Raw genomic sequence first — 21,080 nt, 5'->3', positions numbered from 1 at the left:
ACGTGGAAGTGGGTGAACGCTCTGGATTTTTTTATGTGTAAGCACATTTCCGCCTTTGTGCTTACGCCATGTTATAGATTGAATTCTACACACGCCGTTATGCATTAGGCCCCAGGGGAGTGAACAGATTTAGAGCTTTACTCCCCCAGAGTGATAGATGGCAGATCCCCCGGCTTGCAGCAGTGCCTCAGACTCCCACAGGGCTCCATGGGAGTTGGAGTTTGGTGCATCCTTGTTGGGTTCCATAGGCGCCACCAGGGGGTGCTTCAGGTACTATTGAGCACTGTGTGGAAGCACCTTCACCACACCCAGATGTGGTGCTGGAAGAAGGTCGTCGAGCACCTGGAGCATTTCCTGGTGTCCTATAAAAGGAGCCAGCCGCCTCAACTCCAGAAGCGAAAGTAAGGAGGAGGTGGACAAAGCTTGATGGTGGAGGAGTGGAGGCAAACAGGGAGAGGAAGAGAAAGAAACAGGAAGAAGAAAAGTGTGCTTTGGTGCTGTGTACTGTTCAGTAAACTGTGCTGTACAGGTGGGAAACAGGGGATGGCATTTCCCACGAGGACAAAGGGGAAAAAGGAAATAAAAATGTGTGTGCTGAACTTGTGTCCTGTGTCTCCTTTTGTTGGGTTTGGGCAGCAGGAACGCTCTCTGCAGGCCACACAACATAATCCCTGTGAACACGAATATACTTGTTACAACATTCACAAAGTGTTTGTATGTCACACAAATTAAATGCTTTATCTTGTATCTGATGCCTTTTTCATTGGCATAGCACATCCCTTGAAGGTGGTCGTTTAGATCGGGGAGCAGGTCTAGAGAATGGGATGGGTGTGTCACCTCTGCATCCTTAGTTCTGCAACTTTTGCAGTGTGAGTGGAGGCACTGTTATGCACAAGAAGAGGGAGAGTCCACAGACTTTTTATCTCTTTTTTACTGATTGCTGCTAATGACACAGCAAACCAGTGATATTTTAACAATTTGTAGATGATCTTGTCGGCACTGAAACCTTAATTTTTTTGGTGATAGAGAAACATCATGCTTGAGTTGTTTTGACTCTCATTTGGAGTTTGGGCCAAGTTTCATCACTGGCAATGAAACACTCCTTAAATTTCCCAGTCCAAATTCATTAGCTCGAGGTTCTCCTTGGTTCATTGGATGTGGAGTGTCTTCAGTTGTGGAATCAACTGGGCAAAGACCTTGCTTATGTTTTATTGTTGAAAAAGAATGGATTTAATTGACCTCTGGCTAATCAGTATAATTCCAGCTCATGCACCGTAGCTCTGTGTCTTCATTACAATTTGATACTGGGTATCGTATTGATAGTGACAACATCTTCTTCTGTCAGCCAGACCTTGGGTTATCTTTGAAAGATGCCCAGCCATGATTGACCTCTGGAGTTTAACTCTTGACTATGGTTAATGACTGGGAATGGTCATTTTGACTACGCTAGAATAGAACTAGAAACATGTACGTAGCTTTCAAAATTCAATGGTAGAATGATACTTGAGTTTATAAATTACAAATGCTATAAACTACATATTTTTAATATGCAGGAGATAATCTTTAGCCATTGGTAAAATTAGCACTATATAACACCCATCATTACAAGCTCAAGCTGAAAACCTTGGGCCAAAGAACATGATCTTTGGCAATATACATCCACCAGAAGCTGCCAGCTGAACTTTATTTTATAACAGAAATGTCCACATGTGGCCAAAGCAAGACAACTTTAGCATAGGATAAAGATGGGCCAGAACACACAAAACAAGGAGAAATCGAGTTTTGTAAATTAAAATTTTCGGCAACATGCTGTGCTGGCTCAGGAAGAGATGATAAGAAATCTGAATAAAAAGGATTGGGAGATGAAACAAAGTTAATAATACGAGCCATAGTCATTAGAAAAAGTCAAAACATTAATTAATAATCTTAGTACTTAGGACCAAATAAGTAAGTTCTTAAACCAGGAGAAAATAACAATCAAGAGATTAATGCTAAAGTTATCCAATCTCAGGTGGTTTAAAATGCACATACCAATCTTTACATGGTTATGCATTGCATACTCCTGGAGCTCCATAGGTAGACCACCATAGCAACTGTTAAAGCAGGTATCTCAAAATGGGCCCCATGACCAAACAAAATGGCACTGTGGCATAAATGTATTATTACTTTTTTCAGGAAGAATTCTAGAGGAAAACAAAGACTACAATTGAATTGCTCATGTAAAGCAAAACAGGCACGTACTCTGCTCAAAAGAGTTTAGGAAATTCCATAAAATATTAATGCAAAACACATTGACATGGCAGTGTTTAATATCTGTAACAGACACTAATCCTAGCTTGAGAAAAATGGAACTAATTATACAGGCCTCATGGGCAAATCCACAAGAATATGTATCATTCACCTTTCCTGCATGGTGAGATGTAAGTACTTGTCAGAAATAAATCAGTTCCTAAAGAGCAAACAAAGTACCACAGAGATTAAAGGAAAAGGCAAAACAGTCACATAGGAGCACACAAACAGTACTTGAGAAAAATAACATGGAAAATGCATAGTGTTAAGATTCTGGTTTTGACCTTCTATACCTCAGATGTATTTATTTTTTAGATTTTTGTATTCAAGTTTATGTAACTGCTTCATCAAAACGTTCAAAAGAGGCAATTGTCTTAATCATCTTCTTTGGTATACTCTCCTTTAAAACATTTAGAGATCACAAACAAAAAAATTAAACAAACAATGGAACAAATGTTTTCAACACACTGTAAAACAATACAGTTATCAGTAAACAAAAAAGTATATAAAGGTTAAATAAAACAGAAGACGAGAGAAACACAAAATTTAGGAACTCAGGGAATTATTAACTAAAAGGACCTGGAAATACCCTCCCACTGTCCAAAGGCATGCAGGCTAGATAGGATGGGGGTGATAAATTGGTCCCCATGTGTGTAAGTGTGATCAACGTGCGATGGACTGATTCTCTTTCTAGGGGTTGTTCCTGAAGTGCTTCCTATGATTGCTGGAATCTTGGGTTTGAAAAATTGATGGGATATTAAAAGACCCATAAATGGCACCTTAATCAGTTGTGTAAATGAGGTATAAAACTGTTATTAGACAACTGGCCAGAAAACTGCAAGATGAGGACAGCCTACTCATAAAACTAATGATGTTACAATACCCTACACATTACAGTACACTGTATTTTTATGACTTTCAGACCTACCATTTTTTTCTTATATTTTGGTTGATCTCTTTGGCAGAAGTGATCATGCATTAGTGTGGATGACAAGGTATGCACTTCTCTTCTCTACTTGTAATTTTTGTCTCACCTCATCAGAAGTGCCTACCTTTCAAAGAAATGCAGTATTTAGATAGAAAGTGATCTTACCCATAATACCATCTGGCATTAACCATTAACACATTAATTGTAGCCACTTCTAAATGTAAATGAATCACAGAGAGACTATAATAAGATTTACATTTAATTATAAAATAACACTGTACATCAAGGGAAAAAGCTTGAAAATTTAAGACAAGAATACAGAAAAAAATTTAAATATTATTATATAAATTGCAAAACTTTCAACCAAATTAATGAACAATACACATTAAAGAAGTATTTTTACAAAAAAAAGAAAGCATCAATTTTTGGTATGTAAAAATACAAAACAAAAAAAGATTTACACTGGTCAAAACATAATTACTTTGTGATTTTATCATGCCTGTTGTATGTTTTAAGAAATCATGGTGACAGAATTTACACATAAGGCACCTTTGGAAAAAACTCCCTATTGCAAGAAAAGGACAGACTATTGTAAAATATTCAGCAAATACTTAATTCCGAAAACGTGGCGTTTTTAGATTTTCAAGAAGATTCTTTTTCCATCCACATGTCAGCCTTTTCATAGTCAACACTTTGTGAAACAAGGGGTTACACCATGGACAGGACCCAAGTAAAAGTTAATTCCTTCTTTCCTTACATGTGTTTGACTCTCTCGTTTTTATTTGTGACAGAAAAGCACAAGTTGCAACAGCTTTACCAAAATATACTGTATAATGAGCCACTGTGTTTAAACGATTCCAATTAAGCAAAGGCATGGGGCTCAGTGCTTTGAAATGAATAGAATGCAGCTAATTGCCAAAACCCACAAACTTATGAATGTGAATCCGCATTCCTTTTTAATCCAAAGCAAATACCAAGCAGTTCTTATCACTTAAATGCTACCCCTGTAAAAGTATCAAGTGTTTGCTGCAGAAAATACCTAAGCCTTCTGTGTGGATTTTACATAGCATTAAAGAGTTACAAGATACTGTACTTGATAGGTATGACTTCAGTCTTGAAACCTGATACATTTTATTATATCATTACTTTATCTTATATAAACAATTCTTAGCAAAGCTTGTGTATAATAAATGTAAAGGTGCATGTTGGCTCAACTGTTCAACATTTTTCCAATTTTCTGCATTCCTTGGCATGCAGCAAAAAATACTTTGAAACACTTCATGCATTCCTAAATGGCCTGCCTTTCATGAATCAACAGGACATTTGCTAATGAAGATGACAAAAGCTGAGCTTTTCACACACTAACAGATCGAGAATCGGAGAGCATAAAATCGCATGTTAAAACAGTACATTGTTTTTATGAAGATATTTGGCTTCAAAACTTGAAATTTAAGAAGTCTAACCAGATTTCAAATTATTTTCTTAACTCTGTTACATATGGACAGACATTAAGATTATAGAAAGTACAGTAGCAAATACAATAAACAACACCTTCAAGAGAAGGCTGGTACAAGTCTATAAACTTTGGAACCTATTACAATGTGATATCCATGTGGTTTGGTGGGCTAAAAAGAAAAAGATACTATCCGAAGTAGCATAGCATTCTTAAATCCACAGAAACCCATCCTGGCAACACTGGGTGCAAAGTAGGAACCAGCCCTGGGTGTGGCAGGACCCTATTGCAGGGCCTATACACACACTCACATGGATGAAATTTTTGATCTTTAACGGGCAAAATTTTTTCTGATGTGGGTGGAAAACTGAAATATCGGGAGAAAAACAACGGCACATGACAAGAATGTGCACATTCTATAGACATACAGATTGGACACAGAATTTACACCCAGGATGTCAGTGCCTGGGCGATCTGAACACTTCCCAAGTGAAAACACAGGCACCAAAGTTAGCGGGGCCATCAGCAAGTAAAGCCAATGTCACATTACATGGCTTCTAGTCATAGGATATGTCATGACTTGTCACTGGGCCATGTCAGTTTAAACGACTGAAAATCACTGCCCACGTCACATTTACCGACTGTGTGCTGACCTTCTAGCACAGTCGTGCTCAATCTATTTTCTGACAGCTAATAATGTACTGTCTGATGTAGCCAATGCTGTATGAAGGATCAACAGCTACGGTGAGTTCAACTGCAATCTCTACCCTTTTTTCTATATTTCCATTTTGTTGTAGTACAAAAAACACAAGACATCGGACATCTTCTGTTTGTGTAGTCCAAAACATCTGCGTTGCTTATTCCTTGTTGCTGCATTATATGCATTGTCCTTCCAGATGAGCATTCTTTGGTTGTCAACTCTCATGAACACACAGGCACTCCTACCTGCTTGATTTTGTCACAAACTAGTTAGACTGCATGTTACATGACTGGCTTCATGGGCGCATTTCTTCAACTTCCTCTGTCTGCTAAAATTATGTAAATGAAAGCTGTGAATGGAAATAACTTGGAAAAGTTGAATAATGTGACATGGCATTAAAATAGCCTAGACAGAAAGTCACAGATTGGCGAGATGATATCATGATATTGTCATGTAAAACACCATACTACAAAACTGACAAGCTAGAACTTTGGCTACTTTGTATGTGCCAGCTAAAGCAGTATTTACTGTACACTTTTTCAATGGACATGTAGAAAAACTTTTGTCGCTAACATGTAAGTAATTGCCTTTTCTCAGCTGAAGAACAGATGAATCATTTCTTAAAACTAATACCTTAGTTCCTGATATCATTTGTTAATTTTGTGCAATTTTAAGATAAGAGATAGAGTTGGTAACACTAACACCAACATTTGACATTTATTTAGCCTTACATGTTACGCTCTGCTTCAAAGCTGTAGTTATAGCTCTGGTTCAAAACAAGCTCTAATAATAACAAAGCATTTTCTTTCCATCAGCATGGTAAATTCCGTTATGCAAACAGGAAATGCACAAGAATTTATACATAAATCACAAGTCAATGATTTTAAAAGCAGTTAGACACCAATCTGGAAGAATTGTCTACTTCATTATGTACACAGAAATGTACATTAAAATAGATATTAAGATGACATAGTTGCTTGTAAGTAACTTTTAAAAAATCTCTATAAAATTATTGCTATTTTGTATACAGGCTGATGGATCTATACCATGATCCAGTTATGCATTGCCTAGAGGAAGCAGCAGCTACAACTACTGATTACAAATGTCACAATCAACATACCTTCCAACATAAAATTACAATAACATCATTTGTTAATTGGACATGTCTCAGATTTCCAGATAAAGTAAATCAGGAGCTGTAATATCTGAAATAATGACTACTGTATATCAGCATGTTTCTTAGTTGCCCCTAAAAATAAAGTAATACCAATATAAAAACCACAAAGTCTTGAATACTTGTTAGTGTTACTGTGTTTTTTGGTTTTGTGACATTGTGATTAAAATGGATATGGTCCCACAATTATTGTCAGCCTTAACAAGGAACTCGACCGATAGTTGAGAAGAGTGTTGGATGTGATCATCTCAAGATCAACGATGTACTCCCTCGGTCCAGTCACAGGTTTGACCAAAACAAGCATGGCATTGACATTGCTGGATTGCTAAAAGACACAGAAAACACAAATGTTCATTTCAAATTAAATATTTCTGAAATAGATGAACACATGCTGTTGGCTCTTACTGCCTCAGGGACACAGTCAGTGACAAACTGATTGATTAAAGTTAATACCTAACTAAACAATGTTACTTTTTCAAAAATTCATCAAAAAATCAAGACACTTTTACTATGAATTAGAAATATAGTGTAATAGTTTTGCTGTATGTCAGATTTAAATCCTGTATTCAGCTTCTGAACAATTACATAAAATATACACTGTATATAAAAATGACAAATTACAAAACAGGCATAGATGGATGAAATTATCTGCCCAGGTTCTAAAATATAAGGAAAACCAGTTATGCTAAATTGAACCTCTTCAGCAAGGCGCTTTTTAATGACTTCAACATATTGACCAACTATTGGGTTGGGTGCAGAACCTTCCAGAAGCCACTGATGTTATTTATTCTTGATTTAGAAGTTCCAACAGAAAAGATAAGCAGTTTTTCGATCTGTTATTTTTCTGGAAAAGGACTGTTTTCTTGCTTTATTGATAAGGATAACTGAAACAGTTTAAAGTATCCATCCATTTACTAAAATCACTTATTTAATTTAGGCTCGGGGAGCCCTCTTGCCTCAAATTAAAAAAATATGATTTTGAGGGAAATACTATAGTCTAGTTTGATTGGATCATCTAGTTATATCTTACCCTGAGAAAGAACTCTCCCCCTTCATTTCCAGATTTTATCCGAAAGGTGTTGATAGTATTTGCATAGATATTGGTTGCCTGAATCTGAAAAATGTCTGCTGGTATTGCTCTGTCTAAGGGAATGCTCATATATTTATAGACAATCGAATGTGCCAGACCCCTGCAGAGCATATTTCCTGAGGGACAGACACAGCGGCTGTATAAAAGGAAATAAAAAAGGTAATATTACTGGCTCTGAGCTTATACACAAAATAAACAAGAACACATAGACTTTAATTAGCTACTGTATGAACAGAGGTGAAAGCATACTACTGTACTATAGTACAGTTATGTATTACTTCATTTAATGTATTCCTTACATGTGTATAAAACTTTAATTGTGAATACTCTGGTCACCATACATATAACTGTTAAGTTTAACGATCCAAGAGTCAAGTTAAGAATTGTACTTATCCTTACTTTTCTGCTGTACGAATATATGGTTCCTCACAGCGGTTCCTTGGATAACACCGATGACCACCATAATAGTTCCAACACATTTCATCCTCTACACAGACATTTCCTGTTTCACACTCATTTATATCTGCACATAAAAAAAAGAAAACAAAATTAACTATTTATTAATGACCTGATGTCTAAACCAAGTGATCATCATTATCCACATATGCTTTGTTATAAAGAATATATTGTCACTAATATTATGATAATATTAATCTTTTTTTCATTTTATACATGCAGCATTTCAATTGACTAATCATTTAATTGCAGATGTTTTATTGCGTTAATCCAGTAAAGGTTTAGTTTCAAAGAAAAGTTGATGAGATATTTGGTCATTCAGACTGATTCCAAACAATTGCCCTCTGCAATTTAAAACCAAACCAAGTGAATACCACTTCATCTATCTCCTTTTTGCCATCTTAATTGACAAATTTGCAATAACACTTTGCATAAATGGGGGGTCAGTACAACATCATCAGCTTGCCCAATGATGATGCTTTCAGTGAAACTCCAAATCATTCTATAAAATCATCTTGTTTTTTTTTTGTCTTAACATCTCTTATATTATATGCATTTGCACAATTTATGGCCAAACGTATGTGGACATCCTCCAAAGTATTGTGTTCCAGTGTTTCAGCTGCACAGATTGTTAACAGGTGCATAAAATCAAGCACATGGTATTGCAATCTCCATTGCCAAACACTGGCAGTGGCACTGGATTGTACTCAAGAGCTTTGTGACTTTAAATATAGTCCTGTAGGATGCCCCCTTTTCCATAAGTCAATATGTAAAGTTTCTGCTGTGCTAGATCTACCCCAGTCAACTGCAAGTGCTGCTATTATTGTGAAGTAGAAACATCTAAGAACAAAAACATTTCTGTCATAAAAAAGTAGTAGACCATGCAAAGTCACCAAGGGCCGCCAAATGCTGAAGTGCATAGCATGTAAAAATCACCTATACTTTGTTGCATTACTCATAACTGAGTTCCAAACTGGCTCTGGCAGACTTGTGTGCCGAGTGCTTCATGAAAACTTTCAGGGTCAAGCAACTACACACAAGTCTAAGCTCACAATTTGCAATGCTGATTGTCAGCTGGAGTGGTTTAAAGCATGCCACCACTGGACTCTGGAGCAGTGGAAACATTTACTCTTAAGTGATGTACCACACTTCAAATATCTGGCAGTCTGATGAATGAATTTTGATTTACTGGATGCAGGAGGCCACTACCTGCTGTACTGCATAGCGCTCACTGTAAAGTCTGGTGGAGGAGGGATAATGGATGCAGAAAGTAGACAAAAGTAGAAGTTGATAAGGTGAAGAGAGAGGTGGTAAAGGCTAAAGAAAAGGCGTATGATGAGTTGTATGACAGGCTGGACACTAAGGAGGGTGAAAAGGACCTGCACTGATTGGCTAGACAGAGGGACCAAGCTGAGAAAGATGTGCAGCAGGTTAGGGTAATAAAGGATAAAGATGGAAATGTACTCACAAGTGAGGAGGGTGTGTTGAGTAGATGGAAAGAGTACTTTGAGAGGCTGATGAATGAAGAGAACAAGAGAGAGAAGAGGTTGGATGATGTGCAGATACTGAATGAGGAAGTGCAACGGATTAGCAAGGAAGAAGTAAGGACAGCTATGAAGAGGATGAAAAATGGAAAGGCCGTTGGTCCAGATGACATACCTATGGAAGCATGGAGGTGTTTAGGAAAGATGACAGTGGAGTTTTTAACCAGATTGTTTAACAGAATCAGAGGATGCCCGAGGAGTAGAGATGTGTACTGATACCAATTTTTAAGAATAAGAGGGACGTGCAGAACTGTAGTAACTACAGGGAGATAAAATTGATGAGCCATGACGTTATGAGAAAATTTCATTTTCATTTTACATTCATTTCAGACTTTGACACAGAATCTGTGAATGTTACTGGCTGTAGTTGGTTTAATTAATAGTCTCACCAATAACAAAGTATAAAAATGATGACAGAACATTGATGAGCAGTTTCAGGCAAACAGACAGTAGATGTTTTAAATATATTTTAATAGCATTAGGCAATACTATATTTTGTATCACATGATTCTTTTAAAAACAAGTGTTAAGAACTTTTTCCTGATTAATTGTAACAATTTCTTCATGCTTCGAGGCCTTTTAAACTAAAGGTTTGACCTTTGCTTATTTTTGAAAACCTAATTAGAATAAGACAAGCTGCCGTAACAAAGCTAATTATCACAAACTATACCAAGGCATTTCAAATATATCTTTTAAGAAGTAATACACAGCATAAAAAACTAAAATTTATAGTCAAAACAATAATTTATGGATAGACCTCTTCAACTCTATACTCATGCTAGTGATATCTCTGGGTTATAATAAGAGTGCCGTTTGTGTTTGAAGTAGTGAGAAAGAAAAAACATTATTAACTGAAATGTAAGCTATAATAAGAATGTGCTGTGCATTAACCGACAGTATACCATTAATCCTTTTATAAGCTGAGAAAAGATTCTTAAATTGTAACTGCCACATAGCCGTTGAACTGCTGTAGCCCTGATGGTGCAGAAGGATAGGGAAGTACATGTTTTGCAAAGTGCTGTCTCTGTAAAACTAGCCATAGCTGAATTGCAAAGCCTAATTTGGATGGGGAACCTGGGACTTTGGGCATGCTGACTACCATGTACTTCTGCACATACTGATTTAATGTGTCATCTTAAGGTACTTGCAAACTCTGCGTGACCTCAAATTGAACTGACATGCTTCCTCTTTTTGTTTAGTAAACAAACTACAGTAGTATAAAACTGAGCTAGCTGCCATTTTTTGAGTAGGCTGCTTGTAACAAACCAAGCTGTCAGGGTCTGCTGCCTCCCCTCACCATGAATAAAGAAATTGCTTTTTATTTTAAATTGGTGTTTTTGTCTCCCGTTTTTTTTTCCGACTTCAGCATCCACAGTAGCAATGTGAGAAAGCATTTTTGTTGAATTGAGAAATTAATTATTATCATTACAAAAAATGTGAGAGACATGAAGAATACAGACAAACAGTGCCAATGAAGTACAAACTTTGAAAACTGCTACCTATAAAAAAACACTAAAAAATACTGTATTCCGGCAAATCTACTGTTTTAGTTTTTCAACAGAACTATTTTGGATTTTTAAAAGAAAATGTTACTTTATACAGTATATGCTTTATATACATTATCAAGCACCAACATGTTCTCATAATTTACTTTTATGATGGGGCATCCCTCCTACCAAAATAAGTAATAACCACTCAGATCCTGCTGTATACTTTTCTCTCCAAGGACAATAAGAGATCATCTTTAATTCCTTGATACCATAGATCCTATGTATGGTCATTTTTAACATAACTTCTTACTATTTTCTATATTAACAGAAAAAGAAAGCTGAAGTTTTTGGCAATGCATCAACACAAATCCAGAATGTAAGGATGAGGATCAAATGCAAACATAAATGACAGCCAAGGAATAACATTGTTTACCTACCTGGTACCAGGTTTCCATATATTACTTTCATCTTTTGACTATTTACCAAGTCAAAGTTAGCATTTCCTCTTACTTGTTCAGAACAGCTTCAGTGATACCTTATATACCTATATTGAGACAACAATTCATCAGAGGCTGATTGAGACCACTTTAAAATGTGCTCTCCAAAGCCTCCTCAAAGTAATCCTACACTCACCTTTACTTTTCCCATCAAAACAGTTGCAACCCTCCATGTCCACAGAGTTCTGGAGATGTCACTACTCGAGGCATGGAGCATTTTCTGCCAAAGCTATTTGTAGCGGACCTCCATTACTGAGGTCATTAATCAGGTCCATTCAAGTTCTATGTAACTTGACTCTTCGAATATGCAGAAGATTGCTCTTCCATGTATGAAAATGTGAGTCATCTTGAACAAAGTAATTCACTCACCACGTCTTGTACTCCCTCACTACCTGCTTGAGTCATTCAGTTTTGTCTATCAGATGCTTTGTTAGTTTAACTTCAAACACAAGTGCTCATCAGTGGAAATTCTGTCAACTTTCTCTGCTTAAATGTTCAGAATTTCCAATTAGTCAACACAGTTACAAAGGCAATCATTGATCTTCTGGCATTTGTTACATGAATAACCTGGCATTTGTTTCGAAATGGGGTCATCTTTTTAGTGGCATGCACTGTGCATATATATGAATGCAGATAATAATTGGATTTGTTCCCAGGGTTCACTCTTATCTTATCTAGTCATTCAGTAGTTGTTGGCATTGCTGAATGTCAGTTTTTTCACATTTACTTTTAACTCTTAAATTGTATTTTGATATTGTAAAATAGGATTCATAACAAAATAATTTCACTCATATACTCTGTCCCTCTTGAGAAACTTTTAAGCTCTTTTTTGGTTTCAGTGGAAGGTGTTCTTTTTCTTAAAAGACATATGTAGAGAGAGGGTAGATAGCCAAAATATTTAATCAGCCACTGAGTTTCTCATTGGCTTTAATAGAGTTGACAAGAACAAGACTACTACTAAAAAGTCCTAGTTCATGTATAGTATCACTCCATTTTCTGAACCCCTTGCGATTACAGAGTTGAAAGGTAACACCAAATATACAAGCTATATCAACAAACCAGTGTGTTTCTTTGTGCCACTCCCAAGCCAGGATAAATGGGGAGGGTTACATCAGGAAGGGCATCCGGTGTAAAAATTTGCAAAATCAATATGCGGACAACAATACAAATTTCCATACCGGATCGGTCGAGCCCCGAGTTAACAATGAACGCCACCAGTACTGTTAGTCAACAGGGTGCTGGCTGAAATTGGGCTACTGTTGGTCGAAGAAGAAAAAGGAGAAGAAGAGGGGGAAGACGTGTCCGGTGGCAGGAGGAAAGGAGGAAAGCAAAGAGAATGGAACTGAGAGTAGGAACTTTGAATGTGGGCACTGGTAACGGGAGAGAGTTAGCCGATATGATGGAGAGAAGGAAGGTTGATATATTGTGTGTGCAAAAGCCTAAATGGAAGGGGAGTAAGGCCAGGTGGATCAGATGTGGATTCAAATTGTTCTATCATGGTATGGATGGGAGAAGAAATGGAGTAGGGGTTATTCTGAAGGAACAGTATGTCAAGAGTGTTTTGGATGTGAAAAGAGTGTCAGACAGAGCAATGATTATGAAGCTGGAAATTGGAGGTGTGATGATGAATGTTGTTAGTGTACATGCCCCGCAAGTTGGGTGTGCAATGGGTGAGAAAGAAGATTTTTGGAGTGAGTTGGATGAAGTGATGAACTGTGTACCTAAGAGACAGAAAGTGGTGATTGGAGCAGATTTCAATGGACATGTTGGTGAAGGGAACAGAGGAGACAAGAAGGTGATGGGTAGGTATGGTGTCAAGGAAAGGAATGAAAAAGGTCAGAGGATGGTGGATTTTGCCAAAAGGATGGTCAAGGGTGTGGTGAATACGTATTTTAAGAAGATGATGGTGGTCTGTAGGATGACGTTGGAGATCAAGAAGAGGAAAAGAGTGAGGGCAGAGCCAAGGATCAAATGGTGGAAGTTGAAAATGGAAGACTGCAAGGTTGAATTTAGGGAGAAGGTAAGACAGGCACTGGGTGGCAGTGAAGAGTTACCAGACAACTGGGAATCTACAGCAGATGTAGTAAGGGTGACAGCAACAAGGGTGCTTGGTGTGACATCTGGAAAGAGGAAGGAGGAAAAGGAAACCTGGTGGTGGAATGAGGAAATACAGGAGAGTATACAGAGGAAAAGGATGGCAAAGAAGAAGTGGGATAGTTAGAGAGATGCAGAAAGTAGACAAGTGTACAAAGAGATAAGGCACAAGGTGAAGAGAGAGGTGGCGAAGGCTAAAGAAAAGGAGTATGATGAGTTGTATGAGAGGTTGGACACTAAGGAGGGAGAAAATGACCTGTACTGATTGGCTAGACAGAGGGACCAAGCTGGGAAAGATGTGCAGCAGGTCAAGGTGATAAAAGATAAAGAAGGAAACTTACTCACAAGCGAGAAAGTGTGTTGAGCAGATGGAAAGAGCACTTTGAGAGGCTGATGAACGAAGAGAACAAGAGAGAGAAGAGGTTGGATGATGTGGAGATACTGAGTCAGGAAGTGCAACGGATTAGTAAGGAAGAATTAAGGACTGCTATGAAGAGGATGAAAAATTGAAAGGCCATTGGTCCAGATGACATACCTATGGAAGCATGGAGGTGTTTAGGAGAGATGGCAGTGGAGTCTTTAACCAGATTGTTTAATGGAATCTTGGAAAGTGAGAGGATGCATGAGGAGTGGAGAAGAACTGTACTGGTGCCAATATTTAAGAATAAGGGGGATGTGCAGGACTGCAGTAACTACAGGGGAAAAAAATTAATAAGCCACAGCATGAAGTTATGGGAAAGAGTAGTGGAAGCTAGGTTAAGAAGTGAGGTGATTATTAGTGAGCAGCAGTATGGTTTCATGCCAAGAAAGAGCACCACAGATGCAATGTTTGCTCTGATGATGTTGATGGAGGCCAAAAGGAGTTGCATTGCATATTTATGGACCTGGAGAAAGCATATGACAGGGTGCTCGAGAGGAGGTATGGTATTGTATGAGGAAGTCGGAAGTGGCAGAGAAGTACGTAAAAGTTGTACAGGATATGTACGAGAGAAGTGTGACAGTGGTGAGGTCTGCGGTATGAGCGACGGATGCATTCAACGTGGAGGTGGGATTACATCAGGGATCGGCTTGAGCCCTTTCTTATTTGCAATGGTGATGGACAGGTTGACAGACGAGATTAGACAGGAGTCCCTGTGGACTATGATGTTTGCTGATGACATTGTGATCTGTAGCGATGGCAGGGAGCAGGTTGAGGAGACCCTGGAGAGGTGGAGATATGCTCTAGAGAGGAGAGGAATGAAGGTCAGTAAAAACAAGACAAAATACATGTGTGTAAATGAAAGGGAGGTCCATGGAATGGTGAGGATGCAGGGAGTAGAGTTGGGAAAGGTGGATGAGTTGAAATACTTGGGATCAACAGTAATGAGTAATGGGGATTGTGGAAGAGAGGTGAAAAAGAGAGAGCAGGCAGAGTGAAATGGGTGGAGAAGAGTGTCAGGAGTAATTTGTGACAGACAGGTATCAGCAAAAGTGAAAGGGAAGGTCTACAGGACGGTAGTGAGACCAGCTATGTTATATGGGTTGGAGACGGTGCCACTGACCAGAAAGCAGGAGACAGAGTTGGAGGTGGCAGAATTAAAGATGCTAAGGTTTGCATTGGGTGTGACAAGGATGTATAGAATTAGAAATGAGTACATTAGAGGGTCAGCCCAAGTTGGATGTGGTGTAACAGAACAAGAGGCAGAGAACAGAAAGATATGGAACAAGATGATCTGCTGTGGCAAACCCTAACGGGAGCAGCCAAAAGAAGGGGAAGAAGATCAAAACCTAATCAGGGTAGGGTGACTATTTCAATGTTATCTATAATTCAAACTGATGCTGAAAGAACTGATTTTACGGGGACAGTTCTGGGTATTGCCTTGAGGATAATGCAGCTAAAGTCAATATTTTAGCTCTGTAGCCTAAAATATGCTTGCAAGCATCCATGAAAAGATAAAATATATTTATAATACTTAAGCTTCTAAACACATTGCCCCACATGTATTAATGAAAATATTGCATTAAAAATATATGGTCATAACTGATGCCAAAATTGCTTTAATCCTAAATGTTTTGGCAAGCCTCTTATTTAACTTCATTGTTAATGTCTTATTATTTATTTTTATTGCTTTAAATAAATTCGTCATGATGATTTTCAAGGGTTTGCATGGAAATGTTTGCACTCCAAAACACTTGAAGAGAAAAGTAACAAATACTTTGTTTCAAATTGTAAAAGTTTACTTTTTCCAGAAGATTCAGGTTACAATCCCAAGTTGATACTGCTAATTTGTTATCATTTGCATTCAACAAATGAAAGGCCTTTGATACAGTACAGTACATCCTTTGAAAACACAGAGGAAGAGATAGTAGTTGAAAATAATTTATTGCAGTAATAATCCAGAAATCAAAAACATCTTTCTACTTTATTGTCCAGCTATCCATCCACTTGGGACTTGCTTTTTTATTATAATATTGCACTCACTCATAAAAGCATTAGCTATCACAAGGCATGAACATACTCACATCAGGCAAATTAACAGATTCAACTAAAATGTAGGTGTTTTGTACTAAATATGACTATATCAATACTTTACCAAAAAATATATCTTCCCTCCACATTTTCATTGGGAATGTTTGAATGTTATATGCATTCAAAATTCCCTGTCAGGTTTGTGTCACCTTTTCTCATCACTGTTTCGACAAGGGGGCTTCATGGGGAAGGAAGGTTGATAATTGACTTAGACGGGTAAAGTATCAGCCACATCGAACTGAAGGACCCAAAATGAGGAATGAAAGAATTGTTAGAGGATGTTACTTTCAGAATGATTTCTAATCTTACCTCCTAAAGAGTTTCTCTTGCATCTCAGGAGAGGAGAAAGGCTGGAGTCCAAATGAACCCTGTTCAAGATCATAGGCAGGTGTAAGAGCCTGTGTTCCAAAAGGTTGTTTTTGGCTATCAGGCAGGCAATCTGGAACCTGCTTGCGGACACCAACAGCAATGGACACTGTAATGTTGAACAGGAAGGCCTCCCATACAATGTTAGCAGAAGATTTTACAAATTTGACTGACAGGCTAGCAGGCCAAGAGGTGGCAGCAGCAACAATGGCCAAAGTGAAGAAATGTATGTGGGCAGTATTTTTCTCTGCTAAAACAGAGTTTACTAAGGCCATGGAGAATGACTTTATGATGACATCAAAGAGGTTCCAGCAAACAATTTAATTACTTGGTAAGGCTGTTACCCAGGCTGTTCTAAGCAAGGACCAGAAAAGTTGACCTTAATCAGGAATATCACATATGACTGCTGCTGGTTCCATTACTGTGGCTGAGCTTGCTGGTTTGACTAAAAATCTCTGTTGTAGCAGGTTGCTGAAGTAGAGGAGATCCAAACTGAAATGCTGAAAACATGGTAGTGACAGTGCTTCAGAGGTAGAGATCTCCATTGTTAAAAGGAGGATAAGAGGATGTGTTTCAGTTATGGAAGGATCACAGTCCTCAACCTCCCTGGAAAAGCTTTTACTGGGTTTATAGCAGATAGTTGAACCTTTTAAGCTGATAAATCTCAGGTAATAGGCCTTAGTGTGAAATTCAAGTCAAGCTGAAGATGAACAAGAGTACAGTGATTCTGGGAAAGCTAAAACTTGAAGCAGAATTTCTAGTATTTTGCTTGGTTAGATTATGCAGCTGGCAAAATTACATTGAGCTTAATGATAATGATTCTGAAACATTTTCAGTGTGTTTTGAGAAAGTGTAAAAATATGTATTAGAGAGTATGATGTGGTTGAGATAAAAATGTACATCTGCAACACTGAAGCCATGGTCCTCTCCTAGAAAATAGTGACCAAATCCCTGCAGGTAAAGAGTAAGAGAGTGCCCCAAGAGGAGGAATTGGTGTACCCCATGGTATTATTGTTCATGAGTGATGATGAAGGAGATTGTCAGCTTGACCAATGAATTGGTGCAGTGGCATAAGTTTTATAAATTTTGTATCAGACCAATGTGGTGAAGTGCTTTTACAAAACTGTTGATTTACTGTTCTGACTACATCACCATCAACAGGAGTCAACTGAGGTGTTTTGGATAAGTAGTTGGGATGCTCCCTGGGGGCTTCACTTAAAAGCTGTACAAGGTATGGCTCCTTACTGTCTTGGAAACATTTGGTTAGTCCTCAGAAAGGTCTAAAGAAAGGGATAAGGGAGGTCTGGTAAGCCCAGCTAAGCATGTTACTGCCACAACCTTCTCCAGGCAAAGGGTAATTAAAATGAATGAATGAATTATATGTACTTTGTATACTAGGTAAGTTCCCCGGCATTATCTGACTGAAAAAATGAAAGGATGGAAAGCTAAAAAGTAATTACAAATGATATATTACCAAACATTATAAACCTGAAACTTGCAGCATTTGGTCTGTATGCTAAAATGCTAGGAGTATTAATTTTAACTCTTAGTCTGCTTACTTATACTCAAAGTTCAAGTCACTACATTATTTGAAAACTTAATTATCTGAAACCATGAAGAAAAGTATTAAAGTTTTGCCAGAGGCTGTGGAAATTATAATGCCTAAAGCAAGTTGGCATCAGGACCAATTTAGTAGGCAGGCACTATATTTCACAGTGTATCAATTTGTGATTATAATACAAATAAAACAAAAATTATTTTTCGTTCAGAAAAATATGTATGGGAGTGCCTAAGCAACATATTACAGCAAACAGGATTTGCACATTCACACTGTAACATTCTAAATACAGGCTGTATCAATCTAAAATACTTAAGATTTATGCAAGGAAACAATTAGGATGAAACTAAAAGAAAACCTAAAGGTCTATATCAAATTAAATACTGCAGATGTTGCTTTTCATTTGCTTTTTCATTATTTGCAGTAATTTAATTTGTAATTTTATTCCCTGTATTTACTGAGTTCCTAACTGTCACAGCAAGCACCAATTATTCTGCTGCACTGCATTTTAAATTGCCTTCTTTGGCTGTAATCTTGACATTCTTGGGAAAAACTTGACTGCAGACATTGTGATGCTGAAGAAATTCTTCTCTCACTGGATTCACACTATAGTACAAAGCTATTGCTATTGTAAGTACTGGATGTCTTCTTTGTAAGCAGTATTTTTTTTTTTCCTTCCTCCACAGGCAATATTGCTTTCGGCCACAGAGAAAATACTTAAAGGAAATGCTTAATCAAAGAAAAATCTTTAAGAAAGTTAAATGTAATGGGTAAGAATCAAACTGATTTCTTGGTTAAAAGGTAAGTGTGCTAACCATCACACTTTGTTCATATCATCTATAGATGCCACGTGGGCTGGATGGACATCCTGGCCAGGAGAGTGGATGGTTCCTTACCCGGATGGGAGGGCAAAAAGGGATGAATGGACAGCTCATTAGGAAAGAAAGACATTGCCAGAAACTTTTTATTTCCCCAGCAATGGGGGCCATGAGAGGGTGATGCAGGGAGACAAATTCCCTGTTATGATGGACTTCTGTGTGACTCGGAAGTGCTTTCGTCGGACAGTCGTCCTGGCACCGGAAGTATTCCCGAGTCTGTCATAAGAGGGACCACACTCCCTTTTCCAGTCGAGTTGGAGCTGGGAGGTAGTGGAGCAACGCTTGAGTGGAGAAAGGTAGTGCGGTAGGAAGAAACACTTCTGGAGAGAAAACTTGTATTTTGTGCTTGTGATGACATATGTGAGAGGATTTGATTAATAAATTAACCTTTATCTGAACCCGGGACTGTGCTTGTGTGTTCGTGTTAGGGATAGGGCTTGCTGATGCCTGGGTGTCCATCACACATCATAATGTGCATGGTATTGTTTCTCTGTCATTAGGTCAAAGTACTTCATTCAATTCACTCTACTGTAACTGTATATCTGTTTGCATGGCTTTTCACAGGTATTATTTCCAAATGACTGTGTTTAGACTAAATATCACTGTTGATCCCAATTCATTATTAGATTTGAATAAGCAGTTACAACCACTTATTCCAACACCCTTACCACTCCTTGAGGAACAATGCCAAAAGTTTTATGTGAAAAACCTGACTTGAGCAGTTTCAAATATGATAGGGAGAAAGTGTTAGATTGTTAGGATGATGGTCTAATGCCGAAAGAATATGTTTACAATCACCAAATTCCAAAAATACATCTGGAGACACTATGGCCCCACTCAGGACAGATTGGGGCAAAGACTAAAAACAGAGGGAAATGTTAGTTAAATGTAATTGGCAGGAATCTAACCCAGATCCGTCGGTTGAAAGGGAAGTGGGCTAACCATCATACCACCATCACAACGTGTGTGGTTGTTTCTGTGTTGATACATCACACTGAAGTATTTCATACCACAAACTGTTTTATAACTGTGGCTTGTAGTATATTATTTTCACAGATCATACTGTAGCATTTCTTGCTACTAACTCTGACCTGTAGCCACTCAGGGATGGAGGAGGGGATATGAAGCAACAAGATATATGTCAGAAGCCCTGCTTATAGTAAGATGTACCTGTGTGTCAAATTTAAAGGCTGTGGTGTGAAAGCAAAGGACAAATAATTAGATTGTGCTTAACAGATACAGAGATAATTTCCTTAATAGAACAATCTGGTAATAGAATTATGCAATAAAATTTGTGAAAGTATACCTTTGCACATTCTTGTGCCTTGTAATTGATATCCTTCAGGGCAGATGCAGGAGTAGGATCCAGGCTGATTTACACACTGGTACTGGCACATATAACTTGAAAAACTGCACTCGTCAATATCTTTAGAAAAGAGAACACACAATGAACAGATGTAATACAAAGTGGTTGTATATCACATACATTAATCACACTTTTAAGTAGATGCACAGCTATGTATTATATGTTGGCAAAACCACAAACTTCAGAAAAGAGTTTAACTTGCTAGGCTTTCCATGACATAACAAGATGTAGTTAAACCAGAATGCAAATACAGAGAAAAGGATCACTAGGATACAAAATAACTAGCTGATATTTGATTTAACTTTAGGTATTTGCCATAACAGCACTAGCAAAGTCATTAAAAGTTAATGTCTTTCTTATGGGATTTCTATTGCGGGAGAAAACATTAAACTGGCATGTTGATCTACTCGAAATGCCAAAATAGAAAATGTATTTTTACAATTACAAATAATGCTAAAAAAGTTTATTATATTGACATACTACACTTTACATAAGAATGACCACTACTGTGTTATGCTTTACTTTTAAATAAACTAATTCAGCATTAAAAATGGAAATGTTAAAATATAACAACTCTTCAGCCAAATAAGTATTCTTACTCATACTCACTAATACTGATAATTCACTACGCCTGATATTTTACAAGTTCAAAGACAGTTGAATATTTAAGTAAAAATTAATATGAACA

At 37.6% G+C, this 21,080-nt stretch overlaps 1 protein-coding gene across 4 annotated transcripts in view; it reads right to left on the bottom strand.

Moving 5' to 3' along the window:
* Positions 1–3,610: 3,610 nt before the first annotated feature.
* Positions 3,611–21,080, bottom strand: part of efemp1 (EGF containing fibulin extracellular matrix protein 1) — a 251,772-nt gene continuing 234,302 nt past the window's right edge. For all 4 annotated transcript variants that reach the window (XM_039737936.1, XM_039737937.1, XM_039737935.1 and 1 more), the window contains 4 exons: positions 20,333–20,452; positions 8,034–8,157; positions 7,575–7,770; positions 3,611–6,869 (listed from right to left, as the gene is read on the bottom strand). In XM_039737936.1, the coding sequence (XP_039593870.1) occupies positions 6,708–6,869; positions 7,575–7,770; positions 8,034–8,157; positions 20,333–20,452 (602 nt within the window). In that variant the 3' untranslated portion in view covers positions 3,611–6,707. The remainder of the gene's footprint in view (positions 6,870–7,574; positions 7,771–8,033; positions 8,158–20,332; positions 20,453–21,080) is intronic.

This window comes from Polypterus senegalus, chromosome 16, assembly GCF_016835505.1.
Source record: "Polypterus senegalus isolate Bchr_013 chromosome 16, ASM1683550v1, whole genome shotgun sequence".
Taxonomy (NCBI): Eukaryota; Metazoa; Chordata; class Cladistia; order Polypteriformes; family Polypteridae; genus Polypterus; species Polypterus senegalus.
Note: the sequence above shows the minus strand (reverse complement) of the source record. Positions and strands in the feature narration are given on the sequence as shown.